At 47.3% G+C, this 12,553-nt stretch overlaps 1 protein-coding gene across 1 annotated transcript in view; it reads right to left on the bottom strand.

Moving 5' to 3' along the window:
* Window positions 1-12,553, bottom strand: part of unc13a (unc-13 homolog A (C. elegans)) — a gene marked incomplete at both ends in the record, with an annotated part of 83,456 nt that overhangs the window by 9,919 nt on the left and 60,984 nt on the right. The window contains 18 exons of the mRNA XM_084186209.1: window positions 50-130; window positions 225-281; window positions 1,481-1,510; window positions 3,803-3,926; window positions 4,592-4,741; window positions 4,973-5,061; window positions 5,463-5,540; window positions 6,112-6,189; window positions 6,304-6,447; window positions 7,477-7,573; window positions 7,830-7,956; window positions 8,308-8,393; window positions 8,527-8,660; window positions 9,206-9,340; window positions 9,588-9,677; window positions 10,141-10,209; window positions 10,468-10,621; window positions 10,848-11,011. Of these exons, the coding sequence (XP_084042335.1) occupies window positions 50-130; window positions 225-281; window positions 1,481-1,510; window positions 3,803-3,926; window positions 4,592-4,741; window positions 4,973-5,061; window positions 5,463-5,540; window positions 6,112-6,189; window positions 6,304-6,447; window positions 7,477-7,573; window positions 7,830-7,956; window positions 8,308-8,393; window positions 8,527-8,660; window positions 9,206-9,340; window positions 9,588-9,677; window positions 10,141-10,209; window positions 10,468-10,621; window positions 10,848-11,011 (1,887 nt within the window). The remainder of the gene's footprint in view (window positions 1-49; window positions 131-224; window positions 282-1,480; window positions 1,511-3,802; window positions 3,927-4,591; window positions 4,742-4,972; window positions 5,062-5,462; window positions 5,541-6,111; window positions 6,190-6,303; window positions 6,448-7,476; window positions 7,574-7,829; window positions 7,957-8,307; window positions 8,394-8,526; window positions 8,661-9,205; window positions 9,341-9,587; window positions 9,678-10,140; window positions 10,210-10,467; window positions 10,622-10,847; window positions 11,012-12,553) is intronic.

Below are 12,553 nucleotides of genomic sequence, written 5' to 3'. Positions count from 1 at the left end.
GTGTGTGTGTGGTTAGGTTCAGGAGAAAGACAGGAGTTTTGGGTTGTACCTTGATGGTGTCCAGGGCCAGTTCTATCACAGCACACTGCTTAGGGGACAGGGCTTTGGCCTCCTCACGACCCATGTGCTCCTGAGGAACACACCCACAGACAGGTTAACAATACAAATACAGAACTTTTAAATGCAGACAGTACTAATGTTGCACGAGACAAGATGTGTGGTACCTTTATCTTGGAGAGCTGTCCCAGCTGCTTGGCAGCGTTGGAGATGAGCTGAGTGCCCTAGAGGCAAGCAGAGGTATAAACAGAGAGAAGAGGGCTTCATTATGGTCACGACACAGGGTAGCAGTCACACAGATAACCGTCACATCACAAAAGACAGACAGTTCTGAGTCACTCACATTCACATTCCAAAACTCACTCAACACATTACAGGACTTTCAAAAATACTAGCTATCATACTAGTCATTATCTTTCTCACAAACACGCACACACACGCACACACACACACACAGCAAGAGAAGACAGGAGTTCAGCTTATTGTAAGAGCACACACACACACAGAGACACACACTCGCACACACACACACACACACACACACACACACACACACACACACACACACACACACACACACACACACACACACACACACACACACACACACACACACACAGACACAGACACAGACACAGACACAGACACAGACACAGACACACACACACACACACACACACACACACACACACACACACAAACACACACACACAGACAGACAGACAGTGAATGCAAAGGTTCAACCAAGCCAGCAAGCCCACAGCCTTCACAGTAGCACTGTGGTGATATATCCCGTATATATGACGACTCTGTGATCCTCTGTTAGCAAAGTATATCACTAAGTGATCACTCACTAATACCACACAGCACCCACCACTCTGGGGCTACACCTTATCTCTAAGAGAACACTCTTTAAACAGAGAACAGACTAAACAAACAAAAATGGCTGTCCAAAGACTCAGAGAACCATTATCATCCTACAAAAGGATAATACCAAGAAGGGTTCCACTCTCATCTCATAAATGTGGCTTATCAAATAGTTTATGCCATCATGGACGTTCAATGCCAGTCGGTTGAGGAACAGAGGTCAAGGTCAGGCAACGGGCCTACAGCAGTCCTGTCCTATGGGGTGTTTGTTAGTGTGCTAACAGTATGTACTGTAACGTCAACCCTCCATGTGTCCAGCAGTACTTGGTCTGTGTGGAGGCTGGGATGCAGGTAGCTCCAGGTACGTCTACAGGTGGTGGACTACAACAGACAGAACTGTACGGTAAACTGGCAAAGAGGAACGCCATTTAAAAAACTAAAAGTGAGAAACGATCGCTTCCACTGCTTTGTATCGGACGGAGAGGCGAGAAAACACCAGAGAAAAGAGACATAGAGGAGAGAAGACACATTGAGCTAGAGTGGGTTTAGTCCTTACATCACTGTGACAAGCAAGCTTCACCCTCCCCTGTAAAGAGAGGACATTGGTTAATACATCAGGAAGGGACCTGTCCCCACAGTTTGATTGTCTGACTGACTAATGGAGCAGACATCTTAGTAACTGTCCATCTGCTAGGTTAATGGTTATGGTTCAAAGCCAATCAGTCCTAGTTTTCATTTCTAATGGGTCAGATAATGTAATCTAGCAAAATCTACAGATCAAAATTGATGGATCAACATAATGTATTCCAGAGGTCTATGTTTGATCATTGTCCTTAAGAGTTTCTTTAAGTTTAGCCTACAGTTAGTTAGGTCTATATCAGTATGAGCAGTCTTGGTAATGAGCCCATACTAGCTTCAGATAAAGAAGACAGGCCACTGACGGCCAGCAACACCTCCACCAGAGAGATTAAAACATTTAAATATATATTTTTAAACAATGTTAGAAAAAAATTCAAGCTATTCTAGAAAAGTAAGTAAAAAATTTTTTTTCCAGATTTTACAGACCATGGATGATAAAATTGAGAAAACACAACAACATTTAAAGCATTGAGAGGGTTTTTGTGCGTTAGAGCAGAAGTGTGTTCTCAGACATATGTCTACTGTATGTGTGTGTGTCACCAATCCTAAACCCCACAAGTGTAGAATACTACTTCTGGTATAGACCAGCCTTGGTGAAAGTATATACCTTAGCTTATCACTATGCTATTATGACTATCATTCTATAACAACAGGACATGGAACCAAACCAGGACAGATCAACACAGCAGGCCTGCAGAGACATACTGGCAGAATTACTACAGGGAAGTTGGAGTAGATCAGATACAAGCAACAAACCAACATTGGGCAGGGGGACACACTTCAAACAGGTAACAGGTGGGGGAGGGTGGAGTCCTGGGACAATATGCAAGAGAAGAACAAGGCAACACTGGGAGCCAGAGAAGTGCCACATCCCAGATACAGGAGAGTGTGAGAGAGAGAGAGCAAAGAGGGGGTGGGGCAGGGCGAAGAGCAGTGGGAGGCAGGGGGGCGCCCGATTGGAGGGTTCATATGGGGGAGAGTGGGGCCTGATCTGAGTCAGTCAGGAATGTACCATGCAGCTGTCACCTCAGAGAGAGAGACAGAGGTGGAGGAGGACAGGAGAAGAGAGGAGAACAGAGAGAGGAGGAGGACAGGAGAAGAGAGGAGAACAGAGAGAGGAGGAGAGGAACAACAGAGCAAGTGGAAGACAGAGAGACAGATAGGAGGAGTGAGGATGTGGGGGGAGAAGGGGGGACAGTTTGCAGCCACATATAGCAGAGGACTGACCACCTTGCTCTAACGAACTGTGGGACAGACAGACACACTGACACGCAGGAGTGCCGTACTTACAATCATCTGTGGAGGAAGAGCAGTGGGAGCAGGATGTAATAACCAGAAAGGAGGGTCAGTGACGCTGCAAAGAGCCCCAGATCAATCCTCCAAGCAGCAGTAATACACATATCAGATGGAAGGGACAGAGTGACCCACAACACTGAGACTGGTACTGTAACACCCCCTCTGGACCCTGTCTCTGTCCCTGTGGGAGAGCTGAGAGAGGGACCGGGGACTGACCCACACTGGGGGGGTCTTACTGATAGAGATACAGGGCAACCATTCTACTATAGAATGATGTGAGGCTCTTTTGTTACCAAATAAAAATGAGAACAGATATATCAAAAACAAAATAAATACCAGCTGCTTTCCAACATGAAAGGCTCCACTGGGGTTAGAATGATATGGTGCATCCTTCCTACTTCCACTTTTGTGTTTCACCTAAATCTATTGAGTGAATGGAAGAGTGGGGTCTTTTTGTATGTGGCCTAGGGGGCTGGGGAGAGGGGCGTATCAGGCCCATCATTAATTAAGAAGCCCTAATCAGATCTATTCTTATACAGTCACTTGTAAGCATCTTATAATGTAGACAAAATGTCCGCCATCTCAGCCCTACTTCTCCGCTGTCTAATGGCTGTCCTGGCTGCTCACTGTGTGCGTCTGTGGGAGAGGATTCACTGTACCTAATACTGTACTCAGAACAGATAAAATATTCAATATATCTCCCTCACATACCACATATCAGAGCATGAATCCCTTGACTAAAAATAACTCTGATCTGTCTTGGTTCCCATCCCATACTGAGAAGTGGTTTGTGCCTGTGTAGCAGTTGGTAGTGTGGGCTGTGTGTGTGTGTATCAAAGAATGTGTGACTGCGTGCACGTGAGTGTGTGTGTGTGTGACTGCGTGCACGTGTGTGTGTGTGTGACTGTGTGCATGTGTGTGTGTGAAGGGTGTGTGTTCCTACCGTCTGGTCGGTGAGAGGGGGCAGGACGATGGTCTTCTCCATAGTGTTCATCACCAGCTTCCACAGCTCCTTTAGAACACGTTTCAGCACCGTCTTCTCACAGATCTTAGCAAACAGCGTCAGGCTGGCAGGAGACAGAGCGAAGGTAGAGGGAGGAGCGAGGGAGGAAGGGAGGGAGGAGCGAGGGAGGAGCAAGGGAGGAAGGGAGGGAGGAGCGAGGGAGGAAGGGAGGGAGGAGCGAGGGAGGAAGGGAGGGAGGAGCGAGGGAGGAAGGGAGGGAGGGAGGGAGGGAGGAGGGAGGAGCGAGGGAGGAGCGAGGGAGGGGAGAAATAATGAGCGACAGAATGGAGTCCAACATAGCGCTCCAGCCAAGATTAGCTTAGTGGTTAAGAGCGTTGTGCCAATAACCGAAAGATCGCTGGTTCTAATCCCAGAGCCGACTAGATGAAAAATCTGTCGATATGCCCTTGAGCAAGGCACTTAACCCTAATTGCTCCTGTAATTCGCTCTGGATAAGAGCGTCTGCTAAATGACAAGAAATTGTGCTAAATACCAAGAGAGAGAGATGACAGAGGAGACACAGAAAGAGAGGAAGAAAAAGGAGAAGAAAAGAAAGGAGAGATGAGTTGAAAGAGAGAGCGGGAAGAAGACAGCAAGATCAAAAGAGACTGGAATAGAGACTGGAATAGAGACTGGAAAAAAGACTGGAAAAGAGACTGGAAATCAAGAAAGAAATAGAGACTGCAGCCAGAAAGTGATTAGCAACATTACAGGACAACTCTCTCTCACTTGCTGTCCAGGAAGTCCATGATAGGCTGCAGAACGTTGTCAGCGTCCTGGGCCACACTGCTGCAGTTGTTAGCCCCCACTTTGGTCCCCTTCACCTGGCCAAGGATGTCTCCCATCTGCTTCACATTGTCCTCAATCTGTGGCTGGAAACTACACACACGCACACACACACACGCTGACATAACTAATATGTCAGCTGAAGTGACATAAAATGGTTAAATGTCACTATTTTGACATATTCGGATGAGACTATGTAGCAAGGAGAGAAAGCCTCTGTGATATTAATGAAATACATATTGGAGTTGGCGAGTATGAGTAGTTGGAATGGCTGTTTGATGCCCGTCTGTTGCCTGGCAGTGCCCAGCAGTGTGCCCAGCTCACCTGACAGAAAAGATCCTGCTGAGATCATCCATCACAGTGTTTAGCTTCACCTGCAGGTCTTTCAGGAAGTCACTGGCCTCCTTGCACAGCTGAAACACACACACAGTCATGTACACACACACACACACACACACACACACACACACACACACACCAATAGATACATGTACACACACACCCACGCACACACACACACCATACACACACAAACACGCACGTACGTGCACACACACACACACATGCACACACACACTCACACACACACACACACATACACAGAGTGTCAGTGAAACTGGCAGAGCACCAGGGCTCTCACACAGAGCTCTCAGCAGGCAGACAGAAACATTCCCCAACAAACAGACGGTCAGTCAGAGAGAATAGAAGCACTCAGCAGAGAAACCAGTTCAGTCAGAAAGACAAACAAACACACGCATACACACACATACTCAGATATATACTGGGGGCAAACACGGATAAGAGAGTCACTCACATCCTTTCCTCCCATGGCTTCAAACATCCTCTCCAGTTGAACTCTGAGCTGCTGGATGTTGTTGATCAGGATGCATGGCTGCAAACAACACAAAGTCATTATCCACTACACTATCCAAATACCACACATTTTCACTGAAATGTACAAACACTACACTATACCTTTTTCTCCCTAATTTCGATCTTGTCTCATCGCTGCAACTCCCCAACGGGCTCGGAAGGCGAAAGTCGAGTCATGCGTCCTCCGAAACATGACCTGCCTAACCGCGCTTCTTAACACCTGCCCGCTTAACCCGGAAACCAGCCGCACCAATATGTCGGAGGAAACACAGTTCTACTGATGACCGAGGTCAGCCTGCAGGCACCCAGCCCGCCACAAGTAGTCACTAGAGCGCGATGAGCCAAGTAAACTCCCCCCGGCCAAACCCTCCCCTAACCCGGACGACGCTGGGCCAATTGTGCGCCACCCTATGGGACTCCCGATCATGGCCGGTTGTAATACAGGCCAGGATCGAACCCGGGTCTGTAGCGACGCCTCTAGCACTGCGATGCAGTGCCTTAGACCGCTGCGCCACTCGGGAGCCCCAACACTACACTATACTGATGTGCATCCCCATCAAACATGTCACGTCCTGTCATTGGACACTCACCACTTTCTCCATGTTGACATAGTTAGCAAAGCACTTGGAGATAATGTCCGAGTAGGACAGGAGAACGTTGCCGATTGTCTGAGGAGAGAGCAGGAGGAGAAAGGAATATGTCAACCACTGTCTCTGTGACTCAGCTTACCATCATGAAGGCATGAATGAAGTGGTTATAGTGTGTAGAATACTGTTGTGTACCTTGGCGAAGCGTTTCATGTAGTTGCCTACGATCTGGGGGTCGGGACACTCCAGCTTGCGGATGATCTCAAAGCTCTGGTTGAGCTGAGAGAAGACATCCACCACGGAGCAGGAGAACAGAGCATGCTCCGAAGTCACCTGGAACTGTAGTGGGAAAGGAGAGAGAGAGAACATTAAGAGAGAGAGGGGAGGAGAGGAGAGAGAGACTGGAAAGAGAGGAAAAAGAGAGGAAAGAGTCTTCCTCAGCTGAGAGAGAGGAAGGAAGAGAGGAAGAGGAGAGAGTGGTCCTTAGCAGAGAAGCGGAGAGGAGTAGAGATACCATTATGATTGGGGGACAGAGGCCATGGATTGTTAACATCAGGGGAGAGCGAGGGGGGAGGAAGAGAGGGAGAGGTTGTTTGGTTTGCTAGACCACTGAGCTCTGAGAGAGGGAGGAGAAAAGAGAGATGGTGTGTGGGCTGCTGGACCACTGAGCTCTGAGAGAGGGAGGAGAAAAGAGAGATGGTGTGTGGGCTGCTGGACCACTGAGCTCTGAGAGAGGGAGGAGAAAAGAGAGATGGTGTGTGGGCTGCTGGACCACTGAGCTCTGAGAGAGGGAGGAGAAAAGAGAGATGGTGTGTGGGCTGCTGGACCACTGAGCTCTGAGAGAGTAAATAGATATGATAGTTGTGGTATGGTCTGGATTGGTCTGAGAGGACCACAACAGTCCAGACAGATGACCGAGTCAGGTGGGTCTGTCTGTCTGTCTGCCTCTAATTGGCCAGAGGTGAGTCTGTGGTGGCTCCCCCAGGTGCTGCTGGGTAATGAGGGAAGGGCAGCTCCCACTGGTTGGGAACAGAGCTCATTAATCCACAGGCTGGTATAGTCAGACTTTATCTCCCTACCTGAGAAGAGTCTGTACAAATGTATTTATAGTCTCTTTCTACTTTCTGAGAACGTCTCTTTGTATTTTAAACTCCCTACTTTCTACTTTGAGCTCGAGTCCCCCCGCAACATCTGTGCTTCGGCATCCATTGTCTCAGGGAAGTCTTTGATGAGTGCTGGAGAGGCGGAGGAGGAGAAGTCTGCCTGATAACTAGGAGGATTAGTGAGGAGCTACAAAGGAAGGGATTACTTTCATTCTGCCACAACCAATGCAACTTTCATTTTGAGTACATAAGGAGAAGAGTTTACCCCGTCCTTTTTGTCCCTCTCCAGTGCACCGTGCAAGAAGTCTCGAGACACTTCCTCGTTCTCGTCCAACCACTGGATGACAAACGGCTCGAACCACCTAGGAGACATCACACAGGGGTGGATTAATTTGAATCAACCCCACTGGAACTTTTGATTTCAAACTACTTCTGGGGTCTTAGAGAAAACCTGTCGCTGTTTATGGGCAGTGCTGTATAGTACCAGGGGGGTAGTGTGTGTGTGTATATGTGTGTGTGTGTGTGAGTGTTTGCATGTGTGTATGTGTGTGTGCCTGTGTGTATACATGTGCGTGTTTTAATGTGAGTGTGTGTCTTGATGGCACAGGTGGCCCTTACGCAGGGTACTCAGGCACATGGCTCTTGAAGAAGGGCAGGTCTTTGCAGTACTCGTTGTACAGCCACTTGACCTTGAAGTGGAGGTTCATGTAATCTGCACTCTTACATAGGCGGTTCTTTTCATGCTCTGAGAGTTGAGCGAGAGATAGAAAGAGCGAGAGAGAGAGAAAGAGAGAGGAAAGAGAAAAGTGCGAGTGAGAGAGAGGGGGAGAGAATGAGAGAGGGAGAGAGAGGGGAGCAAAAAGAGAGAGAGAGATATGGAAGACAAAGCACTTCATTAAAGAACAAATGAGCCCGGAGGATTGATCTATTCTCCAGCATGCAGCGCTAACTGGCTAATGAAGAAAAGCCCTTAGGCTCTGACAAACTGCCCACGAGCCAAACGCACGATAACAGCCCCATAAAAATAGAAGAAGACAACTGCTAGGACAGATCTAGACCACCAGTGTGGTGAGGTGCAACATTATTCAGTGCTCACCCTCCATGGCGTACTTCATATCCTGAGCAAACAGGTTCCACATCACCTCAGCACTGATTTTACCCACGTTGAGCTCCTGAGGAAACCTGTGTGTGGCAGATGGTAAGAAACAGACACAGAGTTACATATGGATGTAAAGGTGGAGGGAGACAGAAAGAGAGAGAGAGAGAGAGAGACAGTGAAACAGACTGAAATGGCTAGAGAGAGTGACAGACTCACTGGTTGAGGCAGGGTGTGTAGGAGTTCTTGTCCTCCTCTATGATGGACACGATGAGGGTGATGAGTTTGGACCAGAAGTCCAGGTTCTTGATGCTGGGACCCTGCTCCTCTGGAGCGACCACTCCTGGCTTGGCCTGGACAAAACAACAACACACTCAGTCACTGGGATACTATCACATGGGCTACTATTGTAGATACTATCGTAGTTTGTCCAATATATATATATATATATATATATATATATATATCTTCGCTACCACTCAACTCTAATGATATATATCTCTTCGCTACTCTAATGAGCTGATGAACCCATTAAACCACATGTAGCTAGTTTAGTCCTCTGAAGAGAGCTGACAAAGTCAGAAAAAAGTATCCATACCACCGCAGGGTTTCAAACTGAAGAATGAACTGAAGATTTAACAAAATATTGCAAAGCACCTCAGGATGGAATGTTTTATTCAAATGAAAAATGGGCTTTTGAAATTCATGAAGGGAGTCGGAATGAATCGCTCCACTTTAACGAGGCAAAAACAAGGTTTGTAAATCCATATATAAATCCTGTGCTTGATGGAGACCACCTGAGGTGCTAATGACACGGACAGAGAAACACACACACACACACACCTTCACACAGCACACACAAATGCACGTACGCGCACACACACACACACAAACTCACTGGGTCTGTCTGGTACTCGCGGCTGTAGAGTTCGTGGCAGTTGTTGAAGATGTATTCGTAGGTGGAGTTGAGACAGGCCTTGACACAGTCCTTCACCACCTGACTGGCTCTGGGGGGACTCTGTAGCTCCTGGACCTGAGGACAGACACACAGACACAGACAGATTAAGAAGTTACTGAGACTGGGAAAGCCCCATATAGCACACTGGGTCAAAGGAACTCAGTGAAGATGCATGTCTGAAAAGAGCATGTAGTGTAGCGATACTGTACAGCGTAAACAAGAATGGATACATGCGGTACCAACCAGAGCAAAGTAGAGGTGATCCAAGGAGCGGATGGAGTGAAATGAAAGAGAAGATAGAATAGAGAGAAGAGAGAGTTACCTTCATCCTGAAGAAGGTGATGCTGGTGAGCAGGTCCACAGTAGACTTGAGGTCCTGCAGCCTCTCAGGACTGCTGGCTGGGAAGTTATTCTGTTAAACACAGATGATAGATCTACAGTGAGGTGTGTGTGTGTGTGTGTGTGTGTGTGTGTGTGTGTAGACAAGGTTGTATAATCTGGCCAAAGCTGTGGTGCTGAAGAAGCAGTCTCTCTCCGCCATTGATTTCAGGCCAGACTAAAACCCTCAACTCTTCACCTCACTGACCCTGTGTGTGTATGACGAGACGTCAGCCCAATTAACACCTCAGCCTCCTTTCTCACATCACACAGAGAGAGAGGGAGAGAGAGGGCGAGAGAGAGAGTGTGTATTTGTGTCTGTGAGCGACAGAGAAATTAGAGAGAAGAGAGGTGCAGACACAAACAATAATTTTGTTTCGAGAGAGAGAGAGCGAGCGAGAGGGAGCGAGCAAGAGCGAGAGCGAGAGCGAGAGCGAGAGCGAGAGCGAGAGCGAGAGCGAGAGCGAGAGCGAGAGCGAGAGTCAAGAGTAGCCTACCCGGTACATGGACAGATCAATCCTAAGGGAGTTGTGGAGTTGGTCTAGGAGCTTCACAAATCGTTCTTTCTGAAATAACAAAAACACGCCACAACACATTAGCCTAAGAGCTAGCATATCCATTGGCTCACCTTAAACATTAAGTTGAGGCATTGCATCTCTATCCATCCCTCATTAATTGGTTAGTGCTATCTGGAATCCTTGGGACGTCCCTACCTTAACCCTAACCTTAACCCCTACCCCTACCCTTACACTAACCTTAACCATAACCCTTCCCTAACCCTAACCATTTTACATTTAAACTTCAATGGGGAAGGGGCGACTCACCCCGAAGTTGGATGCGGCGAAACGGTCGGAGGCCGACACGTTGTTGGTGGCCTGGGTGGTGTGGGCGTAGTAGGCATTGATGTTGGCCAGCAGGGTACTCATTACCGCGGGAACCCCAGGGCACATATACTTAGACGACAGGCAGGCAAAGTGACTGTGGGAGAACACACACACGGCATAAACACTATCACTTTGGTATTAATGAAGCTGACTCTGATAAAGCCCATGCATTCCCTTGTGATGTTAAGGGTGTACCACAGTATCATCCTAAACACCATACACTAGGTGATCTCTCAATACATTACATTACAATCTGACAATGTGTATGCTATTGCTGAGTGTCAGTGACAGGGTGTGTAGGGTACTAAGTTTGAGCTCACGTCATAGCCTGATAGATTGACTCCACTCCGTAACGCATGGCAAATTCATCCACTATCTCCTGAGGAGTCTCATCAAAGTACACCTTCCATGCATCATCCCCTTTAGCATCAGGAATCTTCACAGCACCAGAGCTCTGCACATCTGTGACAAAGTGGAAGAGGTTCTGTAGAGAGAGAGAGAGAGAGAGAGAGAGAGAGAGAGAGAGAGAGAGAGAGAGAGAGAGAGAGAGAGAGAGAGAGAGAGAGAGAGAGAGAGAGAGAGAGAGAGAGAGAGAGAGAGAGAGAGAGAGTTTTGAGTTTTTATAAAACCTTTATTTTATACTCAAGTGTTAACACAAAGAATGGCACACTGCCTTTTCAGAAATGAAACAACAAATGTAATTCCTAAATAAAAATTAAAACAAAAATAAATTAAATAAAAATTTAAATACTAAAGCATATACAGTGAGGGAAAAAAGTATTTGATCCCCTGCTGATTTTGTACGTTTGCCCACTGACAAAGAAATGATCAGTCTATAATTTTAATGGTAGGTTTATTTGAACAGTGAGAGACAGAATAACAAACAAAAAAAATCCAGAAAAACACATGACAAAAATGTTATAAATTGATTTGCATTTTAATGAGGGAAATAAGTATTTGACCCCCTCTCAATCAGAAAGATTTCTGGCTCCCAGGTGTCTTTTATAAAGGTAACGAGCTGAGATTAGGAGCACACTCTTAAAGGGAGTGCTCCTAATCTCAGCTTGTTACCTGCAAAAAAGACACCTGTCCACAGAAGCAATCAATCAATCAGATTCCAAACTCTCCACCATGGCCAAGACCAAAAAGCTCTCCAAGGATGTCAGGGACAATATTGTAGATCTAAACAAGGCTGGAATGGGCTACAAGACCATCGCCAAGCAGCTTGGTGAGAAGGTGACAACAGTTGGTGCGATTATTCGCAAATGGAAGAAAAACAAAATAACTGTCAATCTCCCTCGGCCTGGGGCTCTATGCAAGATCTCACCTCGTGGAGTTGCAATGATCATGAGAACGGTGAGGAATCAGCCCAGAACTACACGGGAGGATCTTGTCAATGATCTCAAGGCAGCTGGGACCATAGTCACCAAGAAAACAATTGGTAACACACTACGCTGTGAAGGACTGAAATCCTGCAGCGCCCGCAAGGTCCCCCTGCTCAAGAAAGCACATATACAAGCCCGTCTGAAGTTTGCCAATGAACATCTGAATGATTCAGAGGAGAACTGGGTGAAAGTGTTGTGGTCAGATGAGACCAAAATGGAGCTCTTTGGCATCAACTCAACTCGCCGTGTTTGGAGGAGGGGGAATGCTGCCTATGACCCCAAGAACACCATCCCTACCGTCAAACATGGAGGTGGAAAAATTATGCTTTGGGGGGTGTTTTTCTGCTAAGGGGACAGGACAACTTCACCGCATCAAAGGGACGATGGACGGGGCCATGTACCGTCAAATCTTGGGTGAGAACCTCCTTCCCTCAGCCAGGGCATTGAAAATGGGTCGTGGATGGGTATTCCAGCATGACAATGATCCAAAACACACGGCCAAGGCAACAAAGGAGTGGCTCAAGAAGAAGCACATTAAGGTCCTGGAGTGGCCTAGCCAGTCTCCAGACCTTAATCTCATAGAAAATCTGTGGAGGGAGCTGAAGGTTCGAGTTGCCAAACGTCAGCCTCGAAACCTTAAT

This window comes from Coregonus lavaretus (genome assembly GCF_964263955.1).
Source record: "Coregonus lavaretus genome assembly, chromosome: 21".
Taxonomy (NCBI): Eukaryota; Metazoa; Chordata; class Actinopteri; order Salmoniformes; family Salmonidae; genus Coregonus; species Coregonus lavaretus.
This window is presented reverse-complemented; position numbering and strand designations above follow the sequence as displayed.